The sequence below is a fragment of the Leptopilina heterotoma genome, unplaced genomic scaffold (assembly GCF_015476425.1).
Source record: "Leptopilina heterotoma isolate Lh14 unplaced genomic scaffold, ASM1547642v1 Lhet_99, whole genome shotgun sequence".
In the NCBI taxonomy this organism is placed as follows: Eukaryota; Metazoa; Arthropoda; class Insecta; order Hymenoptera; family Figitidae; genus Leptopilina; species Leptopilina heterotoma.
Genome location: NW_025111206.1, coordinates 847,449 through 872,438, shown reverse-complemented (window position 1 = coordinate 872,438; position 24,990 = coordinate 847,449). Strand labels below are relative to the sequence as shown.

Here is a 24,990-nt window from a genome sequence, read left to right as displayed (position 1 = left end):
ACTATTCTTGTATTGAGAATTATAAAATTATTATTATTCTCTATTATAAATGAATTTCTACTTTATAAAATTTTTTTTTTTATATATAATTTTCCTCTTTAGATTTTTTATAAAAAGAAACAACCAAAAGGAATTGGGATAACAATTCACCGAGGAATATTTTTCTATTTCGAAATTCAAAAAAAAAAAAAACCGCATTCACGACTGACCAAAACATTAACGAAAAAATATTTTGAAAATTTGAAGACAAAAAAGAAAAAACTACAAGTAAAAATATAAATAAAATAGAAACATGAAAAAAATATTTAATGTATTAAAAACTAAGACATGAGACATACACCACATGAGCAAAATTTAAAGGAGAATCATTCTACACTAGAATAAAAAACATGACCTGTTCTAAAATCGTGCTTAACTACAAAAAGCAGCAAAGCTACTGATGGCAAACCGTATAGAATCATGCAAAGAGATTTTTAATAAAAGTAGTAATTTCTTTTTTACGAAACATTATACCTTTTATTTATTTTTATACAACTCACTGCAATATTTATAACGAATTTGCCACCAAAATTTTTATTTATTAAAAATTTGTGTTACAATTTAAAAAAAACAATTTATTATAATATTATTCCCTTCACAATATTTGAATAGAACTTAACAATAAAACAAAATTTTTATTTATAATAAAAATTACAAAAAAATAATCAATTTCTAACCTAGTTATTATAAGTCTAAAAACTTGTTGTCTTTCATATTATTTATTTTCTAAAATTAACATTTGTTTTCTAATGTACAGTTGACAAAAAAAAAAGTTGAAAATCAGTCGTTTGCAAAGTCTGTTTATAAAATTAATGGAACAGAATAAAACATACACAGAACTCTGTCCCAGACAGTACAAAAAAAGAAATACAAAAATATAAAAATTAAAAATTTTTTTTTAACGAAAGTGTTTAAACACACAAATGCACTTCTATTTCAAGCCAGTTATAAATGAGAGTATTTTCATTTTTTTTTGTTTCTCCCTGTCTCCTCATATACTCTACTAAAAAATATTGTTGATATAAATTGACATTTTTTTCCAGAGAAAGAAAAAAAGAATTTTTTTTTCGTACATACTCTCTCTATATCAGGACATAATATAAAATCGTGTAAAAAAATTGAAAACCACACAAAACAGTGGAAAGTGTGGAAATTTGTAACTGAAAAAAAAAATGTGAAAATCCATTTTTTTGAATAAATATCCTATAAATACGTACCTATAAATTTAAAAGAAGAAAATAGAAAAATTAAAAGTATCCAGTGGTGTATAATATTTAGTATATGTAAAATAGAGAATTTTTACATATTTACAACAACCCTTTTCTATTTTTACAAAAAATGAATTGAGAAAAAAATAATTCTTAAATTAATTCAAAAAATGAGCGAAGAAAAAAATAATTCTTAAATTAATTTCAAAAACGAGGTAAGAAAAAATTTTTCACTAAAATAATTGTTCAATTAAAAGGAAAAATAGCTGATAAAAAAATAATTCTGAAGGTTCTCAAAATTAATTTAAAAATGACCTAATAGAAAAATAATTCTTAAATTAATTTAAAAATGAGCTGATAAAAAAAATAATTCTCAACGTTCTCAAAATTAATTTAAAAATGAACTAACAGAAAAATAATTCTTAAATTAATTTAAAAATGAGCTGAGAAAAAATAAAAAAAAAAAATAATTCTGAAATTTTTTTAAAAAGGAGCAAATAAAAAATATAATTCTCAAATTAATTTAAAACTGAGCTGAGAAAAAATAAAATAATTCTTAAATTTAATTTAAAAAAGGAGCTAATAAAAAAATAATTCTCAAATTAATTTAAAAATAATTCAAAGACAATTTCTTATTAAAATAACTACCGAAGCATTATAAAAATAAGCGTAACACTGAAAAAAATTTAATTCAAATAATTTTCAGTAACAAATGTTCATAGAAAAAAATATATACATGAAATATGCTAATAAGTGTACACGTATAAAAAAAATAATAAATATAGATGTAAAAAATGTATTTATGTAAAATGTAAAAATATGTACTGAACAAAAATAAAATATTTACAAAAGAAATATTTAGTTTTCCTCTAATTCATGTTTTTTATAGACTATACTTAAGGGTTTGTTTTAAATATGAACCTTCACCTGTTGAAAACAATATTATATATTTATAAAATTGCTTATTAATTTTTTTATTAAACGCCATTGTACGCACATAAGAAGATATATATGACAATATTGTGAATTATTTTTTGGAAAATTTCCTTTTTGAAAGATGATTTTAATTTGCTCATCACAAAAATACACAACTCTATGTATGTCTGTCGCATGTCTCAAGACTTGTTTCTTTTTTTTTTTTTGACAAAAATTTCACATTTTTTTCAATTTCTGCAATGCATCTTCAAAACACTGTTTATTGGTCAATCGTCTCTAAAAAAATTTTGTTTAATAGTTAATTACAATTTCAATGATTTTGATTTTTTTGTTGACAGTAAAAAAAAGAAATAAAAAATTTACAAAAATATCATAAATTACAAAAAAATCAAAAAAGTGGTAATACAATTATTAATTTTTTACATAAATTATATTTTAAAATATTTTAATTTCATTAATTATTTTTATTTTCAAATTTGTTAATTTATATTTATTTTCAAAATTGTTAATTTTTATTTATTTTTATTTTTAAGTTTTCAAAATTATTTTTATTTTCAAATTTTTTAATTTATATTTATTTTCATATTTTCTAGTTTAATTATTATTTTCAAATTTTTGAATTCATTTTCAAAAATAGTTTTGTGGAAAAAAAGTACGAAAGTAAATGAAAATTTTTAAATTGTAGCTTCAAGAGCAATTTGATTTGGTCACTAATAAAAAACATTGACACGAGAGTCAAACAAATGGGAAAATTTTGAATGAAAATCAAAGAATGTACTAAAAATTAATAGATGTGATTAAAAAAATTTGGTTTAGTTTTCTTTTTCTTTTAGCAAATTAATGATTTTAGGATCAATGATAAAATGGTGAAATGATTTTTTTATGAATGGACAATTTGACAGTGCTTGAAATTTGTTGCAGCATTTTTTTTTTTTTTTGCTTTTTTGTAATATTTACTTCTTTTCTGCGTAGTATGGTTGTTCCAATGTTGCTGCAGCTGTTGCTGTTGCAGATGTAGTTGTTGTGGCAGGCCCTGCATTTGTTGTATGTTACCACTGCCACCTCCCCCGTAGTTTGTATAAGCATGGTGCATCATTAGAGGCGCCATACCCACTACATATATCACAGTTTATGATTTAAGAACCGTGCAAGAATTTTTTTTTAATTTGTTGTTTTTCTCAATTTTTTTCAACGCATCCAAGTCACAGAAACAGTTCTTTTAAAAAACATTACCGTCTTCTGCTATAAACACACGTGCTTTTCTTCTCTTGTTTTGACAGGAACTGTCAAACCACGTGGAAATACACGTTTTTTTCTTTAATCTCTAATTTATAATATACATAAAAACATAATTGTAAATATTGAAAAATAATCATAAATTTTCATAATTGAATTCAATATAGAAATTACTTTGTCAGATCGTTTCTGCAACTCAGCTACATTTTTCATTCAAAAGTGTGTGAACCTCTTGTTTTTACATAATAAGTATATTTTTTTTTGTCTTTAACCCGATTTTGTGTATACAAGAATTCTCTCAAAGTAAACAAAAAATTTACTTGACTGTCCAAACGATTAGTAAAAAGAGCAGTTTTTGAAGAAAATATATATTTAAAATAGAATACAGAGAGAGTGGTTAGTGCGTAGCACATGCGAGTAAAAAAATTTATATTGTCTTCTTTTTTTGTTCTTTATTCAATATTGCTTAAAAATGCTCATGCACACAACATGCACTACAACAAATCTAAAATAAAAATATATAGAAAGAAAGTATAGAGAAAAAAACTACTCTAAAATTGAGAGGTGTATGTCAAAAAATTTGTTCATGCAAACGATGCAGAACTGACACATGAAAAAAAAACAAATGTGTCAAAGAAAAAAAAAAGTGCATATGGCACTGATAAGGGTACCTTTGAACAAAATTCATTATTTCCAAAAATTATTTCAACTTGGAGATTATTAGATTATTTTTTGAAACGAATGAGAAAAGAAAAAAATTTTTCCTCGAGTTTCGAGTTATTCTCAAACGTTGCACGAGCCATAACATGAAAATAAAATGTCTTCTTGGAACTTATTGCTTTGAAAGAGATATCGAGATATTTGGTATCTCAAGTGTCAAAGAGTAAAAAATCACATTTACTGTCACAACAATCGTCACAGGTATTAATATCAGGGAAATTTTTTTGAAAAAAATGATTGAAATAGTTCGGAGTAAATATTTTGAGGGAGAAATGTGAGAGACATGAACTTTGACAGAAGTATGTCGGTAAGAGGCTGTTTGACGTTTCAAAACTTTGGTAGCGGAGTTGATCTCGAAAAAGAGAGAAGGCTCCGGAGTGTTTCTTTGATGAGTTAATGGAGATTGAGGACCAGGAGAAGGTGGACAATTTTGCTCAAAGGTTTTTTGGCATCAAATAAATAGACTTGCGCCTTTTGCTGCCGGGTTTTATCGGGGCGGGAAATGGACGTGCACGCTACGTTATTAGACGTGTGCTCGTTCTGTAGGTTAGTCGCGCATCTCTCTCAACTTACAGAAGACGCGTGGCAAATAAAAAGGACATGCTCACCTGAAGAATCTGAGGGCCCTTGAAAAGGATCCGCGAGCTTGGTCCGCTTGTTCGGCGGGCCGTCCACTAGGTGGTCGGCCATGTCTCCGCGGGTTAGCTTTTCTCAGGGCTGTTTACTCTCCGTACTAACAGATCGGCAGAACACGCACGCACGCACACGCAGGCACGCACGCACGTATACACTGGGGTAACTCCACTAAAACAACACTACCTCGACGTCTACCTCAACAAGATGATCAAAATTCACTGCTTTTCTCGCATGGTCGCGGGCGTAATAATAACAGCAATGAGAGCCGCGGCGCATGGAGCGTCCCCGAACACGCTTTACAAGGCGGTCAACCATTGGGCATCGTCGGGGTATAACCCCTGGGGCACAATTGCGCACAGTATTTTAAAACACGCACAATTCAAAACTTATTTGAAAAACTATGGGATAAAACTCAAAAAACTTGTGTCGACACTTGGTTGGACATTAGTCGTCAAAACTCAAGTAGTGGCGGACTGGCTGCGCACACGGCGCTACCTCGCAGCGACGATATCGCTCTCGAGGCCCGCTGGCACCATCACCATCTTCCTTCCTCTGTCTTCTTCTCTCGCCTTGGCACTGCACGACGGGCGCGCGAAATCACCGCGAGATTGGGCAGCTTTCTCCGTACATTCGACAGAAACTGTACGCGACTTGATGAACTCGATCGAATTAATCGGGTCCAAGCCGGCCACCGCGGGCGATAAAGATTCGCGAGGGAAGCGAACACAAGAGTTCCGCACCGCACGAGTATCAGTTCAAGTAAAATGGCGACTGCTGTTGATGAGAAGTTTTTCTACGCTTGTCAGAAAATGTCGGACTGGTTCCTAAAGGCTGCCGGGTGCCTAGATCACACTCCCCATTGGCTGATGGGTTCACGTGATCAAAACTCGACCGCCCATTGGCTGCTGTGTTGCGAAGCTGCAAACGCCGTGGTTAAATTCACGCCGATGACCTATCAGGGGCGTAGTTACAAATTGTGCCCCCAATTTTACAATTTTTCTTTTTTTAAATACTTTTAAATAATTTACTCTTTTTTCCCAAATTCCTCTCCATTATTAATTTAAAAATTAATCTCAAATTTATCAACTATACATTTCTCGATTAAATCTAATTCAGAGAAAAATAACATTAAAATTATTGCCCACACTTTTATTATAAATTTATACGCTTCTGCTTGCACATTCGAAATGTGTGTTGCGATTCCGCCGCGAAATGTCATAACTTTTGCATTGAAAACATTCACGTTGTCATGGTTCGTTATAGTAAAATAATTTCTAAATTTGAAAATACTATACGGGAAGTTAAATACGAAACAATTAGTGTGAGAAAAAAAATGGAAAATATTCAATTTCAATCAAGAAATTTCGATGAGTGAAAAATGCCTCGTGTCACTGTAAGGAGGACATCATAATGTCAACAATACCCTTTTTATAATTAATTTCTACCTCTTGTTGAGATAATCTTTTGTTTGTGAAGTGATAAACGAATCATTAATTGATTAAAACTAAGTATTTTACGTATTTAATTGAATTTGCAAGAATGGGTAAACAATCTCTTAATTCTAACCTCATTTCATTTTATTCGTTTGTCAAATTATTAAAAAAAAATAATTTTTTCAAATTTAAATGGTAAGTTTAAGAAATAAAAATTTGTTAAAAATATAGGTTAAGTATATTTTAAACAGTTAAACTGCATTTGCAAATTATGAAGGATTTTTTGAATTAACATAACAAAAGCGATTTCTCCCAGTGTCCTTTTTTAAGTATAAACGTTCGTTTTATTATAGAGAAATCACTATACAAAATAAATAAATTCCTCTTTTCAAAAAATTATAACAAAGATACATAGAAAAACAAAAGAATTTGAAATACAGACATTGTGTAATAAAGTCAACAATGTAACTGAATTGACAATAAAAGAATTTTTACTCTGTTCAAACGTTTATTGTATTCTTTTTTTTCACAGGTATATGTGATGACAAAGATTCAATTAACTTTTGAGAGAAAAGGATGAAAAAAAGAAATAAATCTCGTGATTTCGTAAAGAAACAACTTCATATGACAATAACAACAGAAAATAAATAAATAAACAACTAGGAAAATTAACAACAGAAAAAAATGCAAAAATGGTTATTATTTAAAATATAAAAAATGGAATAAGTGAAAAATAAAGAAGAGTGTATTTTTTTATTATCACAAGAGGCAAGGTGTGATGAGACAAAGAGAGTTTATGTATAATAAGTCTTTCGAGAGTAAAACCGATATGAACAATAAGAATGTGATATGATGGGGAATATGTTTGTGTACGTATAGTAAAACCACATTTCAGCGCAAGGTGAGTTGTAAAACAAAGAACCCCCTACCGATTACTAATCTCGGTTAAACTTGACTAGATGTTTAAAAGAAAGTTAAGTTTTAAGTTACAACTATTTACAAGTGTCACAGGGGGAACACTTTTATTTTATTTTTTACAAAATTAAAATTTCTTATATCTATTTAAATAATTAAATTAGTTATTTCAATAATTAAATTAATTATTTAAATAATTAAATTACTTAGTTCAATAATTAAATTAGTTATTTAAATAATTAAATTACTTATCTATATAAATAATTAAACAACAAATTAATGCATTTTTTTCTTTTATTTCAAGAATACAGAGGAAAATATTTCAGGAGAGAAATATTTTTTTTTCGTATGTACTTCTAAAAATTCACGGTTGAAAAAGATAATTATACTGATGGTCATTTTAATCGTAATATTAAAGTGAATAATTGAGGAAAGGTAATTCAAAAGTTCAAGTTTGCAATAAATCTGACAATGTAGATGCGTGAAAATATTTCCTAAAAATTCAATATATTTTCAAAATATTCAAACCCAAACCATTTTGAAATTTAACAACTTAAGGGCATTTGAACCTTGATGACGTTACAGATTGTGCAAAGCATGTGTGACGTCATCAAGGTTCAAATGCCCTTAAAAGAATATTTTTTATTATAAAAACATGACTCCGAGTCGAAGACTCGGAGTCATCGATTTTTTCGTGTTTTATAATAATTAAAGATAACCGAGTGATGAGATCATTATTTTATATAATAGAAATATTTTTACTGTAATTTTTTCAAAATTATTTTCATCATTTTAATTCAATTATTATTTTCTAGAATTTTTAACTAAAATACTCGATTAAATCAATTATTTTTAATAATTTTTGAAAATGTTCTTTGCGAATTTTCAAATTCATTTGTACAATTCAATTTTACGTGAAAATTGGATTATTTGAAAATTCTTCAATTAAATATATATTAGTAAATAAAAAATTCCAAAAAAATCCAATTAAACTTATTCAAAAAAAATTAATTCTACATAATTGTTAGTTAAAATTATGAAAAATTTAGATTTTCAAAGATTTTAATTTGAAACATTTTAAAAATTCAATTATTTCTAAAAATGAATATTAAAAAAATATTCAATTATTAGGTATCTAAAATTTTAACTGAAATATATTAAAACGATTTTTGTTAGAAAATTCAAGGAGAATTCAATTATTTAAATACAAAAATAAATAATTTTTTGAATAATTGAATTTTTTTAAAATTAAATTATCATAAAAAATTGTATCAACAAAATTTTGAAAAAATTGAATTTTTTGGATAAGTTTTATTAAAATTTTTAAGAATAATATTTTTCGAGGAATTGGAATAAAATTGTATTAAAAATAATTGAACTTCTACGATGAGTTTTATTATTTATGGAAATAATTAAATTCACAGGAAGAATTTTATTATATTTATGATTTATTTATTTTATTTATGACAATAATTGATTCTCTGTAAACAATTTTTTTCTTTTATGAAAATAATTGAATTATTGCGTAGAAATTTATTTAAAAAATTGTAAATAATTGAATTCTTGAGAAATTTTTATTATTTATGAAAATAATTAAATGTTTGCGTAGAAGTTTCAAAAATTTTTTTTTAAATTGAATTCTTATGGATAATTTTTATAAAATAGTAGATTTTAAATATTATTGAATTGAGAAAAATTTTTAAAAATAATTTAAATTTTGGAAAGAATTTTATTAAAAGTTTTGAAAATAATTGAATTTTAAAAACTATTTGAAAATAATTCGAATTTTTGCGGAGAATTTTATTACTTTTGAAAATAATTGAATTTTTGTAATGAATATTGTTGTACAATAAATATAATTGAATTTTGCTAAGAATTTTATTAAGATTTCTGAAAATAATTTAATTTTGGGAAGATATTTGATTTTTATCAAGATAATTGAGTTCTTTCGAAAAATTGAGTTAAAATTTTTGAAATAACATCAAATATGAATTAAAAGATTCAACTAATTTGAAAAGAATTAGAATTTAATATTTTTTAAATTAGTTCCAAGGAATTATTAATTAAAAGTATGAAGAATTTAAATTTTGCCAAGATTTGAATTTTCAAAATTAAATTATTTCTAAAAATTGCTATTATTTTTAATTTCTCCAAAACTTCATTTTTTAGAACTAAAATTCTTCTCTAAATCAATTATTTTAATAATTAAATATAAATTGAAAAATTTAACTTATTTCTAAACAATTTAAATTAAAATTTTCCAAAATGTTTTCTTAAATAATTGAATTCATTGGAAATTTTTTTTAAATTATTGAATTGAGGAAAATTTTTGAAAATAATTGAAATTTTGCCAAGAATTTTATTAAATTTTTTGAAAATAATTGAATTTCGGAGAAAAGTTTTATTATTTATGAAGATAATTAAAATTTTGACGAACATTTTTTTTAAATTGTTGAACATAATTGAATTTCTGCAATCATTTCTAACTTCTTCAAAATTCAATTTCTTTTTTTAATGTTTTTAACTAAAATTTTTCTATAAATCCATTATTTTAAATAATTCATTAAATATATATAAAAAAAATTTAACTAATTCCAGAAGAATTTAAATTATTAAAATTTTTCAAAAATCTAAGTTCTTTAAAATTTCTAATTAATTAATTAAATTAAATTCTAATTAATAAAATTCAAAATTGAAATTTAACCTTTTGAAATTAAATCTATTTATGAAAATTGTAAACGCAACTTTTATTTAAAATAGCAATAAATTTTGAAATATTTAAGTAAAATTATTCATTAATTTATTATTAAAGAAAAGAGAAAAAAATCATTAAAAAATTAATCATTAAAAAATTATCATTATTCATTAAATAATTTCCAAGTAATAATTTTTTGTTAATTCTTCAAGAATTAAGTTATTTAAAGAGAAACTACTGTCAGAAATAGAGAAAATTAAAGGTTTTTTATTAGAATTCGTGGTAATTTCCTAATTTATGAGGCAAAGACACTAAAATTCAGAATTTTCTCATGAATTCTAAAAATTTAATTTTTTTTAGTACTTTTAATAAAAAACCCTGACTTTTCTCTGACTTCCCTAATAATTATATAATATATCGTCTCTAAATGTTTAGATTTAATTTCTTTTGTTGTTTTAATTTTATTTACATTGAAAATTTTTTTTTAGAACGCGAAAAATGATTTGACGATTCATAAACGATGATTCAACAAATAAATTGAGAGGCAATGGAAAAAAATTGGACAATCGCAAAAAAGGAGTGGTGTTTCAAGTCTCTGGATAAAATCTGGTGGTGGAGGTGCGAGAACGGCACGCGACACTTGCTGGCTATGAACCCTAGATATATACATATATGCTTGTCCCAAGAGTGTATTGCTCTTTGTAAATGTATACATAATGAGAGGTGGGCGCGAATAAAGCAAAGAAAATCTTGGGAGGATTGAATTGCGCCGTGGCAGCAGCCATCGTCCTCGGTGACAGCGGCTCTTTGTATGAGAAAGTCAGAAGGAATCGTGATACGTGTTGATAGAATCAAGAGAAGGGGGAGGTAAGAGCGCGGACACCTGCCGCGATTTAAAGGGCGATACTCATTTTCCAAATATATTTCATTTCCTCACTGGTATTTTTTTACAGATTTTTAATTTTTTCTAATTAATTAATTTTGGAAAATTATTTTAAAAAAATTTTTTTTTTTATTCTATTTATAATTTTTTAAAAATAATTTTTAAACTTTAAAAATAAATATATAAACACATTTACAGTAAATATAAAATTTATTTACATTTATTGGTACAATTCGTTCGTTTTAGTAAAAAAATTAATTTAAATTTAATTAAAACAGTAAAAATTGTTTACAGGAAATTGGGATTTTTGGATTCGAAAATTTTGAGAATACTGGATTGTCGATTACAATGGAAAGGAGATAAAAATAAAATCTCGAATTTAAAGCCTAATTGATTCGTTGTCACGATTGTCAAAGGAAATAAGTGTTGAACACTTACTTCAAGCACTAGGTCAGTGTCTGTACTTTCTCTCGCAAATACACCAAACGAGAGCCAAGGTCCATGCAGGATAACCGGAAGAAATGAAAATTTACCTCAAGGTCTCGTCTTTAGAAAACATCCCTATTTGTTAAAAATTCAACGAGCGATACAATTAGCAAAAAAAAGGTAATTCTTTCAATTTTCAATTTACCTTTAATTTTTTTAGTTGTATATAGAAGAGAAAAATTTTGTTTATAATAATAAACGAAATTTTTCTCTTAAATTATAATTATAATTATAATTAATTAATTCATTCATTAGAAAACTTTTCATTCTTAAAAAATAACTTCAATTTTGTATATAATTTTAGATTCAAAATTATAAAAAATACATTCATTAGATTATAAAGAGAATTCAATTATTTTAAAAAGTTTTTATTTTTTAAACGAATTCAAATTATTTTTAATACAATTTTAATAAAATTCCTGGAAGTAATTCAATTATTTGCAAAATTTTAATAAAATTATTTACAATAATTCAATTCCTTTACAAAAATTCAATTATTAAAAATCTTCAAAAAAATCATTGGCAATAATTCAATTATCTACATAAAAATAATATTCTTTCGAGAAATTTTCAATAACATTTTAATAAAATTTATCGAAAGAATTGAAATTTTTAAAAATTTGTATTGCAATTATTATAATTAAATTTCGTGAAATTATTCAAAAATTCTCAAGAATCTTAATATAATTTTCTTCTCATAAACAAAATTATTTTAAAAAATGTCAATAAAATTCTTGGCAATAATATTGAATTGTTTTCAAGAATTTTAATAAAATTTCTCGAAACGATTCAATTATCTTCATAAAATTAATAAAATTCTTCGCAGGAATTCAATTATTTTCAATCAAATTTTACGAACATTTCTCGAAAGAATTGCAATTATTTTAAAAAAATTTTACTAAAATTATTCAAAAGAATTAAATTAAATTAAATTTTAATAAAATTCTTTCCAAGAATTCAATTATTTTTAACAAAAATTCCATTAAGATTTCTCGTAAAAATTCAATTCTTTTCATTACAATTTTAAGAAAATTTCTCGAAGTAATTTAATTATTTTTGAAAAATTTTACTAAAACTCTTGACAGAAATTTAATTACTTTTTAGTACGATTTTAATAAATTAAATTCTTTTGAGCAAATCAATTATTATTTTCAATAATCTTCATAAAATTATTCGTTAGAATTCATTTACCTTTATAAAAATAATAAAATTCGTCGCTGAAATTCAATTATTTTCAACAAAATTTTAAGAAATTTTTCGACGAAAATATTAATCAAATTTTTGACAAGAATTGAATTATTTTTCCAAAATTGTAATAAAATTTTAAACGAAAATTTAATTACTTCCTATTGAAATTTATTAAAGTTACAAAAATTATTTTCTGTACAATTTTAATTAAATTTCTTGAGAGAATTCAATAATTGAATTCTTTAAAAGTTTTACTGATGCTCATTTTTTTCAACAAGAATGTTATCTTTTGTTATTAAAAAAAAAATCGTTTATTAACGCAAAACAGTTGGAAATCATATAATTTTTAAATTTTTCTATCAAAAATAGTTCTAAAAAATTTATTCTCTTAATCTATTCATTTATCTAAATTAAATTCTCTTTCATTTATTTCTTTAAATAAATAAATCTGAATTAGTAGAAATTTGAACTAATTGGAGCAAAAGTGTGTCTAAAAATTAACTTTTCAATTCTACATAAACAGTATAAAATAAATAAAATTCTGTTTTTCTTATAAAATAAATAACATTAACTATAATTCATATTAAATTTGAATGTCAATAATTCTAAAATTCATAACATTTTTAGAGAAAAATTATGAATTATCCGGAGTTCAACGATTATTAATATTGATTATTGTAATTATTAATTATAATTATTAAATATTAATTATGATTATCAATTACAATTATCAATTATTAAATTATAATAAATAATAAAATTCACTATATCTTCTTTTCAACTATTTATCAATACTAATTTATGACTTTAACATTTATTAGTAAAAATTTATATAAATTCATACTAAATTATTTTATTTTAATTCTATCAATGTCAATAACAAGGAACTTGTGAATTCAATGTTAATTGAAAATGTACGTTAAATAATAATTTAACTGATCGTGTTAAATTTATATTGTATATGTGAATATCTCTCACGTAAAATACATTTGAAATTTATATCTGTGTGACAGTGCGCCGGCGTATTAAGGCCATTTTACAGTTATGTAAGGTCGTGAAACAATAAACCTTCTGGTGGTTGAGAATAAAGCAAACCTCTTAATTTCTTCACAGGATTAAATCCTGTGCTTTCAGAGGCACGCAAAAATAAAAGGGTTGAGTGTCATTCAACTCATTATTATTAATTCAAACTCTCCACGATTAAAATAAAATTAAAACGAAAAAAGTTTTTTTTCAAAAATTTAACTAATTTTTAAAAATACTACAAAAAAAGAAATTCTTTTTCACAAGGTGCTCTAAATGTTCTATTTTTGCCTCTACCTTTTTCTCTAGACTAAAAAATCTTAACTTTTATCGTAGTTAATTTCTTTAATTGATCTTTTTAATTTAAATTATTTACCAACGTTCTTTTAATTTGCCAATTTCTTTTTTACCTCTTAACTTCTGAAAAGGAATTACTTTGAATTGATTTATTTTCCATTACTGATTGAATTAAAATTAAATCAAATTAAAATTAAAACTTCATTGTAATAAATCTAATGCTTGTTCCAAATTAACAGCAAAAAAATTACAAAATATAGAAAAATAGGATCAGAAATTCATCAATACAAAATGTTTTTCTGAAAGGAAACAGCAGTTTAATCAACAAAAATTAAAATATCCTTTTGGTATGATATTATAACAAGAGAACTCGCTACTTTTCCCAACTATATATAATATATATATTCTCTATATATATAAGTAAAACACAACTTCCCCCTTTTGCGAATATCAAGTACAGTAATAGTAAAATCATTATTAAATCAATTACATTGCATATTTTACGTTGAAATTTACAAAATAAATCGTTTACTTAGTGATATGTAAAGTAACTTAATTATAAACGCATTATTCTTCGATGAAGTACTGCAAAAAAAAGTGGAAGTACGCAATGGAAAGTGAAACTTTTTCTATAAATGCAAATGGTATGAATCTTTAATTTTAAATTAAAAAAAAATTTTTTTCTTTAAAATCTAAATTAGTATAAATTCTTTGATTTTTTTTGTTTTTTCTTTTGACTGAAGATAAAGATCTTTTGCTCGTTTAGTTATTGCTTAGTTTTTTTTCACAATTTTCCTAGCAGCAAAAATTTATCATTAAAAAAGCCATTTTTTAATTAAAAAAAAATTAAAACAAAATTTCAGACACTTCTCTATGGAAAAATATAGTACACAAGCAATTCTACATTAGCTTCTAGATAAAATTTAAGCCGCTGGAATCGTCAGTCTTTTTTTTTTGTATATATTTAATAGAAAAGTTTTTAGAAATTGTTATTTAGACAAAATCCTTTTTTTCATCATTTGATACAAATCTATATATATATTTGTATTGTACAAATATTTTATTTGTAAATGTTAAAAATAAAAAACTCGTCTCCTCAAGGTGTATAAGAATTAATTTTGTCATTATCAAAACAATTCTTCTATAAATTGTTCCTGTAAATTATTTTTATTTCTGTAAATTTTTCCATTTTTCTTTTGTTTTTCTGTAAATTAATATAGAATGTACGAAAAAAGATATCCGGATGAAAATAATAACTAAAAAGTTATCAATGATATAAAAAGAAATTGTAACAGAGTTTAAAAAAATTAAAATATTGCTCTAAGCAATACTACTGATATTTTTTTTTTCCAGTTTCATCGCTTTGTTTTTTTTTGGATTATTCTTAAATCTTACGATTAGTAAAAAAATTAATGCGATAATTTCTCGTATTATAAAAATGCTCCATCTTGACTATCGTGAACTAATGATGGATATGAATGCACTGCGTGTAAAGAGGTGAATGTGATTCTTTTCTTTTTTTTTTAGTAATTTAGCGAGATCATAAAGCGAAATCATTGCCTTTGATTAAGTAATAGAATAAAATTGTAATCTGTACCAAATATATACAGGAGTACAAAAAATTTTTTTCTATTCTGTAATATATATAATTAAATAACAAATATCACTTGAAATTTTTTTTTTAAATCTTCTCTCTAACATTAAATATAATCTGTTAAAATTATAATTTATATTATATATTTTCTTCGAAATTAAAATTTTCATTAAAGCAATAAATTGAAGAATGATAACAAAGAACAATTTTGTAAAATAATTTTGTAGACTTTTAAAAATAATTTTTAAAAATAATTTTTAAAAATAATTTTTAAATAATAATTTTTAAAAAATAATTTTGTAAGAAGAATATTTTTAAAGATCATCACTTTTTTTTAAGGATATTTGTCAATTTGTTCCCGATTTGATTTTTTATGGAAAATTTTTTGTACACTTGTAAAAACACGATTCACTATTAATTATAAAATGGACACTTGATCTTTTTTTTTGTTTCTTCCTCTTCTTTAAAAAATAAAACTGCAACAACAGTCTCTCAAATATTTACAGATATTTGACTTTCAACAAATGCAGTTTCACTGTTTTATCTCAAATGACCCGCGACAAAGTATTAAAACATCCAAATGTATTCTTTAGGCAATAATTCTGAAAAAAATTTTAACAATGTGTGCGTGGTGTTTTCTTTATGGTATTTCACATTGAACGCCAATTCGAGCGGTCAATCATCTTTAGACTTTGGTGTTTCATCGCTTTTTGTTTCTTGCTGTTCCTGTTGACTTCCTTCTTCCTCCTCATCGGAATAATTTGTCGGCGCTTCGCCGGGTTTCAATAATTTTCCCACGTAGTCATATTTTTCTAAATAAAAAAACAGTTTTTTTTATTATTCTCCTAAATTTTAATTTTTAATTACTTTTTTAATTTTAAGATCAAGTATTCTATTTTTGATAGAATATTATTCAAAATACTTTCTCATATGATGATTGATGACTTTTTCCTTCTCTTGAAATTAGATAATATTTTATTTAAATTTGCAATTCATTGCAGAATTAAAAAAAAAATGTAAAGTAATACTCGACAGTACTAGTTTGTAAAGACCTTGATCATTGACCTGACGTTTTATACAAATCCATTCAATAGGAATTCAAATCAAAATTTGATTTTCTTCATTAGTTTTAAGAATCATTTTTTAGTGGGAAATTATTCATTTACCTTTGAATTGTTCCTCCCATTCCCTGACAGAATTCATTTCTGTGGTATTCAAATCACTTAAATCATCATATTCATCTTTTCCCACGGATACGGAAAACGTGGCTAAACCCCGACTGGCGTCTCTGCCTCCAAATGCCGCGTAAGGTCCGCCTGAAAATTAAAAATCCGTTTTAGAATTTTAATTACGAAATGTAACTGGTAATTTTAATTCAATAGAATTTACACCTATTATCAGCTAAACAGCAGTTTTTTATCAACTTTACATAAAAAAAGACTGATAAAGTTTCTCCAGAGTGAAAACTTTCGTAATAAGCTGTTATAAAAGAAAATTTGTAACAAAATTTAATCTTTCCTTAAGTATAGTACAAACTGAATAATCTTTGCTCCATTTATCAAAGAGAAGTTGAGTATATATTTTTAAAATCATTTACATATTTGTATAAACTATAAATTAAATCAAAACGGAAAATTGTAATAAATTTTCCGAATTTTGAAAGTTTTTTTTAAAAACTATTTTTTTAAAACTATTTTTTCAAAACTATTTTTTGAATATAAAGATTCTCGTTTTTAAATATAAAACCATAATTAAGTGATGTAATAGAAAAAAAATGAGGCGATCAATTAAAAATGCGACGTAAATAAATAATATGGGTGTGTAGGAAAAAAAAAGAGAGAAGATGACGATGCGAAATGTAAGGTTGGTCTCGATCAGAATATACATTACCAGGGCCGTAAAATCTTGATCCTCTTGTAACATCGTAGACATTTCCATTGACGGCAACAAGGACACGACCATCAGGACCCGTTCCATCGTATGGTTTTAATTCCTCGAGCGTAAAATCACGCTTTAATTTTGGCAATTCTTTAGTTTCAACAACCGGCTCATCTGATTTCGTTCGACTTTTAATTATTTTGTAAACGAGAAAGGCAATTATTGCCACCAGGGCAAGATTCACGGGACTTCGTACAATTTCCGAAATGAAACTCGATAGAAAAGGTTGTTCTGCATCCTGATTATTATCATTAATCGGCGGCGATGCACCCGGTGGAATATCAGCCATTTTGTCCGGAATTTCTTCTTTTTTTTACAAAATCCTGAAGAAAATTAACAGAATATTCCACAATATTATCATAAGAAAATAATTTTTTCACTTTTTTTTTGAGGAAAAATAGATATTTACCTTTTTTTTTTTTTGATTGAAAAAAAAATTAATTTGAAAGCTGCTGAATGTGATAAACAGCCACGCACTAAATCTCAAAAACCAAAAAAGAGAGGCTCAACCACTAATTGCAAAATTGACTACACCGGCGCATATACATCTTTAACGTCGAACTGAATCGTGGTGCTTGCTGAATGCTTTTAGGATAAAATTGTGTGAGTGCAAGTAAGTGTCATGTGACGTTGAAACTTCAAGTTAGGTTAGTCATTGGGTTATTCTCACTGCTTTTCTTGCTCACTTCATAATAGAAAATAAATAAAAATGCTTAGAAACCAATAAATATTTTAGATAAGAATAAAGAAAATTTTTCACATTTTACTGATAAACAAAAAAGAGCATGAAAACCAAAAGAAAAAATATCGAGAAACAAAAAAACTGGAAATAAAATTAATTTATTCTCATACGGAATATAAATTAATATTTTATATAAAACAATTGTTTTTTTCTTAAAAAACAAACTAAAATCTATTTTTCACATTTTTTTTACAAACTTTCCAAGATTTTAATAAGTATTTCTTCTGAAGATGTAGGTCTTAGAAATTGCGTCTTAAAATGTGATTGAAATATGCTTTTCATCATCATCATCATTATTAATAAAAAATATTCTCTTTTTTTAAAGAACTTATCTATAAAAATTATTTTGAAGCCAGCTTCATTAATTTTCGAGCATTCAATGCTGAAATTTGAATTTGATTTTTAAAACGAAATAATAGATATTTTGTTTAAATAATTATTTTGATTAAAGCTGATTAACTTTGTATCGTTGTATTGTCGTCATCGAGAGTTTCTTGATTAATATTTCTGTAAGCTGAAAGAATAAAATGGAATTTTGTTTAATAGGTCGAATATAATAATAATAATAATGTGGTAGAAAATAAAAATCCTACCAGAATATTGTTGAAACGGTTTGATGAAAAGTAATATAATTAGGGCGAAAAGGGCCGATCCTCCACAAACGAAAGTTAGAATATTACAATAATAATCTGGACTTTGTCCCTTATGCTTCCTGTCATATTTGATAAATGCAAATTTAATTCAAAACTTATAATTCAAAATATTAACAGAATACTACAATACAAAATATTGTATTATTTCTTCCAATTCAAAATTTTGTATTGTTTTTTAAATACAAAATTTTGTGTTGTTTTTAAAATACAAAATTTTGTATTGTTTGTTTTTCAGTACTTACAAAAATTGTATGACAATGACAACCAAACCATTGCTTAATTTATCTGTAAAACTCATGAGGCCGTAAATAAATGCACCACCTTCTGCTTTTTCTCCAATGTAATCTGCAGTTATGCCTAGACTCGTCACAAGCATAAAAGATCCCGCACTTCCTGCAAAAGTCAAAAAGAAAAAATTAAAATCCAAAAAATAAATCGTAATACCACTTTTTCTCAATGATCTACAAGTTTGGAATGTTCAAATAAATGAAATATTTTTTATTAAAGATATTTTCATAAATATCTCATTGCTAATTGATTGCAATAAAAAGAATGTAATAATTACAACTAAAAATTAAATTTTTACATTTAGAAATTCTTTATATTTAATTCAAACTACAAACAGAATGAATGAAAGAATACGAAAATTGTTATATGTAATTTTTTTTATAGTGATGCAAAATTGTTGAGGTAAAAATTTAATTTAGAGAAGAAATAAATAAATTTCTCGTTCAGAAGCAAATTTCGTTTGAACGTTCAGATCTTGTAAGGCAAAAGTTTTTGACGTTCAAATAAACGAAATAAATTCATTAAAAATATTTTCGAAAATAACTAATTCTAATAAGAATTAAAAAATAAAACTCCACATTCAGAAACTTTATATTTAATTTTTTTTATAGAATTTGCAAAATTATTGCAATAAAAATTAAATTTAGAGAAGAAATAAATAAATTTCGTTCATTTGAAAATTGAAAATTCAGAACTTTCAAAAACTTTCATGAAAACAATTGAATTTTTTAAAGAATTTCTTTCAAGTTTTTAAAATAATCGTGTCTGTTAATAATTATAATAAAAAATTTATAATTTATGAAAATAATTGACTTTATTCAAAGAATTTCATTAAATTCTTATTAATAATTAAATTCTTTTGAGACATTTAATTTAAATTGTATTGAAAATAATTTAATTCTTTTGAGAAATTTTATTAAAATTCCGTTAAAAATAATTGAATTTCTGAGAAGAATTTTATTATTTATGAAAATAATTGAACTCCTTCGAGATATTTAATTAAAAATTTATAAAAAGAATGGAATTCCTACGAAAAATTTAATTATTTATGAAGATAATTGAATTCTTTCGAAATATTTAATTATAATCGTATTAAAAATAATTTAATTCGTTTCTGAAATTTTATTAAAATTGTTTTCAAAATAATTGAATTCGTCCGAAGAATGTTAATATTTAAAAAAAAAATTGAATTCTTTTTAAGCAATTTAGTAAAATTTTCGAAAATAATAAATTATATTTGAATTGGAATATTTGAGTAAATAAATAAATAAATATTAATTAATTTTTAATTAGTAAATTAGTTAATAAATGAATTGTTTTAATTTTTAAATCTGAAATGATGAAAAAATTTACATTTGAAAATAAACATTTTTGTAATTATAGCAATAAAAATCTAATTTAAATAAGAAATAAATAATTTTCGTTGATTTGAACGTTCAGAACTTTAAGATAATTTTTCTCACCCAACATAAGCGAGACCGGATAAATTCCATACGAAACAAAGAAATCCCCGTGTCCAAATTTAATTGCCCCACAGGCAAACAGAGCGAGAACAACGCCAATCGTGTAGGCAATTTTTCTTCCAAATTTGCTATTTAAATACTTGACAATCAATGAGGCTTTAAAGCTACTCAGGTACATAATTAATGGAATTATAGCTAAAGACGTTGCAGCCATATGTAGTGTCTCATGTAAATACAATGGCACATAAATTTGTGTTAAATTTAAAAATAATCGCGTTGACATGTATAAAGCAGCAACTTTATACAATTGTAAATCTTTGAAAAGTTCTGAAATAGAACGAGTTCTTTGTTGCGAAGCACCTGAAAAAAATTTCTTTTTTCATCAATCATTAATCATCGTTAATAATTAATTGACAGGGGTAAAGAAAGTTCATTCTTTTCTTTCTTTTTTTTTCATTCACTAACCAGTAACTGCTCCTGAAGTTTCTTCTTTAACAACAATATGAAATATTGCCGATGCAATAACACCAACGGCAATTCCAATATTTACAATCGTTTGAAAATTAGACACATCTTTTGGTCCAATTTGATTGGTAGCTGAATCTTCACTAGTCACGTGTAATACTGCCCAAAATATGCAATAAACGAGAACATTTGCAAAAACAGTGAAACTGTATCTACGTGGATCGAAAGAAAAGAAAAATATGAAAATTGCATGAAAATTTATTACTTTATTTTTATTATTATTATTATTATTTATTAATCTATTTTAATATTGTCATTATTTACTACTCTATTTTTATTATTATTTATTACTATTAGTATATAAATTAATTTACCTTATAGCAGTAAGTTCTGTTCTCTCATGTTCCGTTGGTGTCAAATCGGGAATTAAGGATAAATGAGAAATTTGCACAGAAGCCCATCCAAATTGAAAAATCACCACAAATGCCGCGTAGTAAATTAATTGTGACCATTCATGGGCATTTTTACATCCAATGCAAGGCGAAAATATAAATGGAAAAGCAAAAACCACGCAAAATGTCCCTGTAAAATATTAGATCATAATAATTTACACAAAAGTTTCCAATAACTTAGTTTCTAATAATTTTTCGTTTTAACTGTTTTTAATTTTAAAACTAAGGTATTAAAAATAAATAATTATTGTAAAGAATTTTATTAAAATTTTGGAAAATAATTAACTTCTCTTTTGGGGGCCGTCCATATATTACGTAACGCTAATTTTTGAAAATTTTGACCCCCCCCCCCCTCCCCCCATGTAACACGCTGTTACATACATTAGCGCCATTTTTTTGGCTTATCGTAACAAATAGCTTGACCCCCCCTCCCCCCAAAAAGTGTTACGTAATATATGGACGATCCCTTGAAGAATATGATTAAAATTATATTTAAATTAATTGTGTTCTTAGGACAAATAATTTTAAAATTGTTAAAAAAATAATTGAATTCTTGCATAAAATATGTGTTACTAAAATTTTTTTCAAAGAATTGAATTGTTTCGAAAAATGTCATGTGAATTTTAAAGAATAATTACAATTCTTTCGTGGAATTTAATTAAGATTATCTTGAAAATAATTGAATTCTAATGTAAAATTTTATTATTTATGAAAATATTTAAATTCTTTTGAGTTATTTTATTAAAATTGTATTAAGATAATTTAATTCTTTCCTGAAATTTTTTTAAACAGGTTTGAAAAAAATTTGATATTTATAATTTATAATTTACTTATATTATATTTTTTAAAGAAATAATTTGAATTTTTTGAAAAATAATTGAGTGTTTTAAATAATTTTGATTAAAAATTTTGAAAGTAATTGAATTTTAAGAAGAATTTTCAAGTTTTTAAAATAATAGTGTTTCTTTAATAATTATAATAAAAAATTTCATTATTACATTTTATTAGAACTTTTTGGGAACAATTGAATTTTTCCCAGAATTTTATAACAATTTTTGAATAAATTGAATTCTTTCGAGAAATTTTTTTAAAGTGTTCTAGAAAAATAATTGATTTTCTATTAAGAATGTTATTATTTATGACAATAGTTCAATTTTTGCGAAGAATTTAATTTTTTCGATGAATTTTACTAAATTTTTTGAAAATAATAGAATTTTTTCGAAGAATTTCATTAAAATCATATAATAAATAATTTAATTATTTACAGATATTTAATTAAAATTGTATTGAAAATATTTTAATTCCTGCAAAAGTTTTTGTTCATGAAAATAATTTATTAAAATTTTTAGGAAATAATTGAATTCTTCTCAGAATTTTGTTAAGATTTTTTTGAAATAATTAACTTTGTTTAAGGAATTTAGTTATTAAAAACAATGGAATTACTGCTAAGAATTTAATTGAAATTCTAAAAAATAATTGAATTTTTTCGAGAAGTTTAATTAATATTAGCTTCAAAACTTTGAAATAATTAAATTCTTTACAGGAATTCAATATTAAAATTTCGAAAAATAATTAAATTCTTCTGAAAGTAATGGAGTTCTTTTAATAATTTTAATTGGATATTGTTTTAATAGTAGAATTTTTTCGAGATGTTTAATTAAAATTTTATTTAAGAAAATTGAAATCTTTCCTGAAATTTGATTAAAATTGTGTTAAAAAAATTGAATGAATGAAAAAATTTTATAATTTGTGAAAATAACTGAATTTCTAAGAAGAATTTAATCATTTATGAAAATTATTGAATTCCTTCGAGATATTTAATTAAAATTTCATTAAAACATTGAATTTCTACGAAAAATTTATATTATTTTGAAAGATAAATTCGAGAATTTTTACAAAAATTGAATTTCTACTAAGAATTTTATTATTTATGAAAGTAATTTAATTATTTCGAAGAATTTTATTAAATTTTTAGAAATAATAAATAAGTAAATAAATAAATATAAATACAAAAAAAATCTACAGTTTTACCTAATAAATGCCATGTTTTTCTTTTTCCATAGCGACATAACCAGAAATCAGCGGAATTATCAGAATGATAACCGACAAAAGGTGTTGCCAGAGCGTCTGCGACCTGTCCAATTAATAAAATAACACCAGCCATTAGAGGACTGAAGCCTAAAACTAGGTGAAAATACACCAACAGGTAGGAAAACCACATAGAGGCACAAATATCGTTGAGGACATGCCCTGTGCCATATCCTAATTTAATTGGCCACGAAAGTCTTCTAATTACTTCCGTATAATCTCTTGTCACCGTTTCATGATCAGGTTCCATTATAATTACTCTTTTCCTTTGCTATAATAATACTGATACAAGTGCGTACAAAATTTCCTTTGAATTTGTGCTGAAAAACAGAAAAGTTATTATAATATGTACTCAACAAAAATCGACAAAAATCCACTTTATACTATTTTATTAAAATAAAAAAAAAATAAATAAAACAAATTGTTAAAAAAATTGTAATTTTAAAATAAATTATTGTTAAAAAATTGCAAATTTAAAATAAATTATTGTCAAATATTTGTAATTTTAAAAAAATTAAATTTTAAGGAAAATTTTTTTAAGGAAAATGAAATTTAAATATAAATGTACATTTAAATGTAAATTGTAAAAATGTACACGTGAATGGAAACTAAATAAAAACTAAATTTATTTAAAAATAAAATTACAAGTAAAATATATTTTTAATAACTAACCTTCCTTTGTACAGGAGGAAAATGATTTGAGCTCTTTTCCCTTTTCTCTCAATGCAAATAAATTATTCTCTTTTCAAATTCTTTAAGATATTACTTCACAGTATTTATAAAGTATTCATGTATTGACACAATTGTAAAGAGGAAGAGTTGTTTCAAGATAATATTATCCTCCTCTTTTCATATCAGCACGCGGCTATTAGTCACTATAATGTTGGTCTATTGAACTCCGATAATTGCATTTTTAAAAAATTAGTAATAAAATAATACTTTTTTTTAATAACTCAATATTCACTATATTGTGCTCTTTGTAAATCTACAAGCTGGAATCCAATACATATAGAAATCAACTCGCAGTCTGACGATTTCTAAAAACGTAAACAAAACTAAGGAAAACAAATGTCCTACTTTTAGAATTTATAAATCAATTTTTTATCCTAATGTTAATAATCGTTTAATAATAGAAGAAACAGAAAAAAAGACAAAGAATGAAACGTTGTGATGGAAAATTACTTTAATTGTCATCTCTGAAACATGAGATCATTTATTCGTCATATTGTTTATTTTTTTAGTAAATTTATTATTCAAGTGTTAGAAATAGATTCTTTTTTTTAACAGCAAAACTAATTTTTCCGAAAAAATTTCATTCTTTCCTATATTTATTCCTTTTCTCTATTAAATAAAAAGATAGAGAAAAAAATTAAAAAATAATAAAAATACGTACCAAAAATGTGAGGTTATGTTTTCGTTAAGTTTCACTGCGCGTTAACACAAGATTTGTTTAATACTGTAATTCACTCCATTTCTCACTCATCACTTAACTTTAATTATAAAACATTTTTCGTCAAAAACTTGTGAAATATCAACAAGTTTTGTCTTTAATTTTTAAAGAGAAAGTATCTTGCACAATGTGTTGTTAAAAAATACTTTTTGAAAACATGCT

General features: G+C 24.4%; 4 protein-coding genes across 11 annotated transcripts in view; 1 reads left to right on the top strand and 3 right to left on the bottom strand.

The window, feature by feature from the left end:
• Nucleotides 1–5,543, bottom strand: part of LOC122512419 (CREB-binding protein) — a 26,779-nt gene extending 21,236 nt beyond the window's left edge. For 2 of the 4 annotated variants that reach the window (XM_043628220.1, XM_043628222.1), the window contains exons 1-2: nucleotides 4,748–5,543; nucleotides 3,141–3,296 (exon numbers count right to left, since the gene is read on the bottom strand). In XM_043628220.1, coding sequence (XP_043484155.1) covers nucleotides 3,141–3,296; nucleotides 4,748–4,829 — 238 coding nt within the window. In that variant the 5' untranslated portion in view covers nucleotides 4,830–5,543. The remainder of the gene's footprint in view (nucleotides 1–3,140; nucleotides 3,297–4,747) is intronic. The other 2 variants (XM_043628221.1, XM_043628223.1) reach the window with 2 other exon arrangements.
• LOC122512424 lies at nucleotides 4,980–23,492 on the top strand. Of its 3 annotated transcripts, XR_006302631.1 has the most exons (6): nucleotides 5,739–6,168; nucleotides 6,741–7,109; nucleotides 7,428–7,558; nucleotides 10,307–10,685; nucleotides 10,996–11,307; nucleotides 23,354–23,490. XR_006302631.1 is itself a non-coding variant. In XM_043628229.1 (3 exons), the coding sequence occupies exon 1, from the start codon at nucleotides 4,980–4,982 to the stop codon at nucleotides 5,601–5,603; it is 624 nt and encodes a 207-aa protein (XP_043484164.1). In that variant the 3' UTR covers nucleotides 5,604–6,168; nucleotides 6,741–7,109; nucleotides 10,307–10,387. The 3 variants fall into 3 exon arrangements, 1 of the variants encoding a protein (XP_043484164.1); XM_043628229.1 differs by lacking the exons at nucleotides 7,428–7,558; nucleotides 10,996–11,307; nucleotides 23,354–23,490 and having other exon boundaries at nucleotides 4,980–6,168; nucleotides 10,307–10,387; XR_006302632.1 differs by lacking the exons at nucleotides 5,739–6,168; nucleotides 6,741–7,109; nucleotides 7,428–7,558; nucleotides 10,307–10,685; nucleotides 10,996–11,307 and adding an exon at nucleotides 17,703–17,840 and having other exon boundaries at nucleotides 23,354–23,492.
• Nucleotides 15,106–17,790, bottom strand: LOC122512423 (membrane-associated progesterone receptor component 1). Its single transcript, XM_043628228.1, has 4 exons — nucleotides 17,638–17,790; nucleotides 17,180–17,552; nucleotides 16,456–16,605; nucleotides 15,106–16,101 (listed from the first exon to the last, which is right to left on the bottom strand). The coding sequence occupies exons 2-4, from the start codon at nucleotides 17,514–17,516 to the stop codon at nucleotides 15,965–15,967; spliced, it is 624 nt and encodes a 207-aa protein (XP_043484163.1). The 5' UTR covers nucleotides 17,517–17,552; nucleotides 17,638–17,790; the 3' UTR covers nucleotides 15,106–15,964.
• On the bottom strand, nucleotides 18,052–24,990 carry LOC122512420 (major facilitator superfamily domain-containing protein 12-like). Of its 3 annotated transcripts, none has more exons than XM_043628224.1 (9): nucleotides 24,772–24,990; nucleotides 24,051–24,433; nucleotides 23,322–23,698; nucleotides 21,213–21,420; nucleotides 20,839–21,050; nucleotides 20,374–20,733; nucleotides 18,865–19,015; nucleotides 18,563–18,681; nucleotides 18,052–18,483 (listed from the first exon to the last, which is right to left on the bottom strand). In XM_043628224.1, the coding sequence occupies exons 3-9, from the start codon at nucleotides 23,626–23,628 to the stop codon at nucleotides 18,425–18,427; spliced, it is 1,416 nt and encodes a 471-aa protein (XP_043484159.1). In that variant the 5' UTR covers nucleotides 23,629–23,698; nucleotides 24,051–24,433; nucleotides 24,772–24,990; the 3' UTR covers nucleotides 18,052–18,424. The 3 variants fall into 3 exon arrangements, with proteins under 3 accessions (XP_043484159.1, XP_043484160.1, XP_043484161.1); XM_043628225.1 differs by having other exon boundaries at nucleotides 24,051–24,415; XM_043628226.1 differs by having other exon boundaries at nucleotides 24,051–24,370.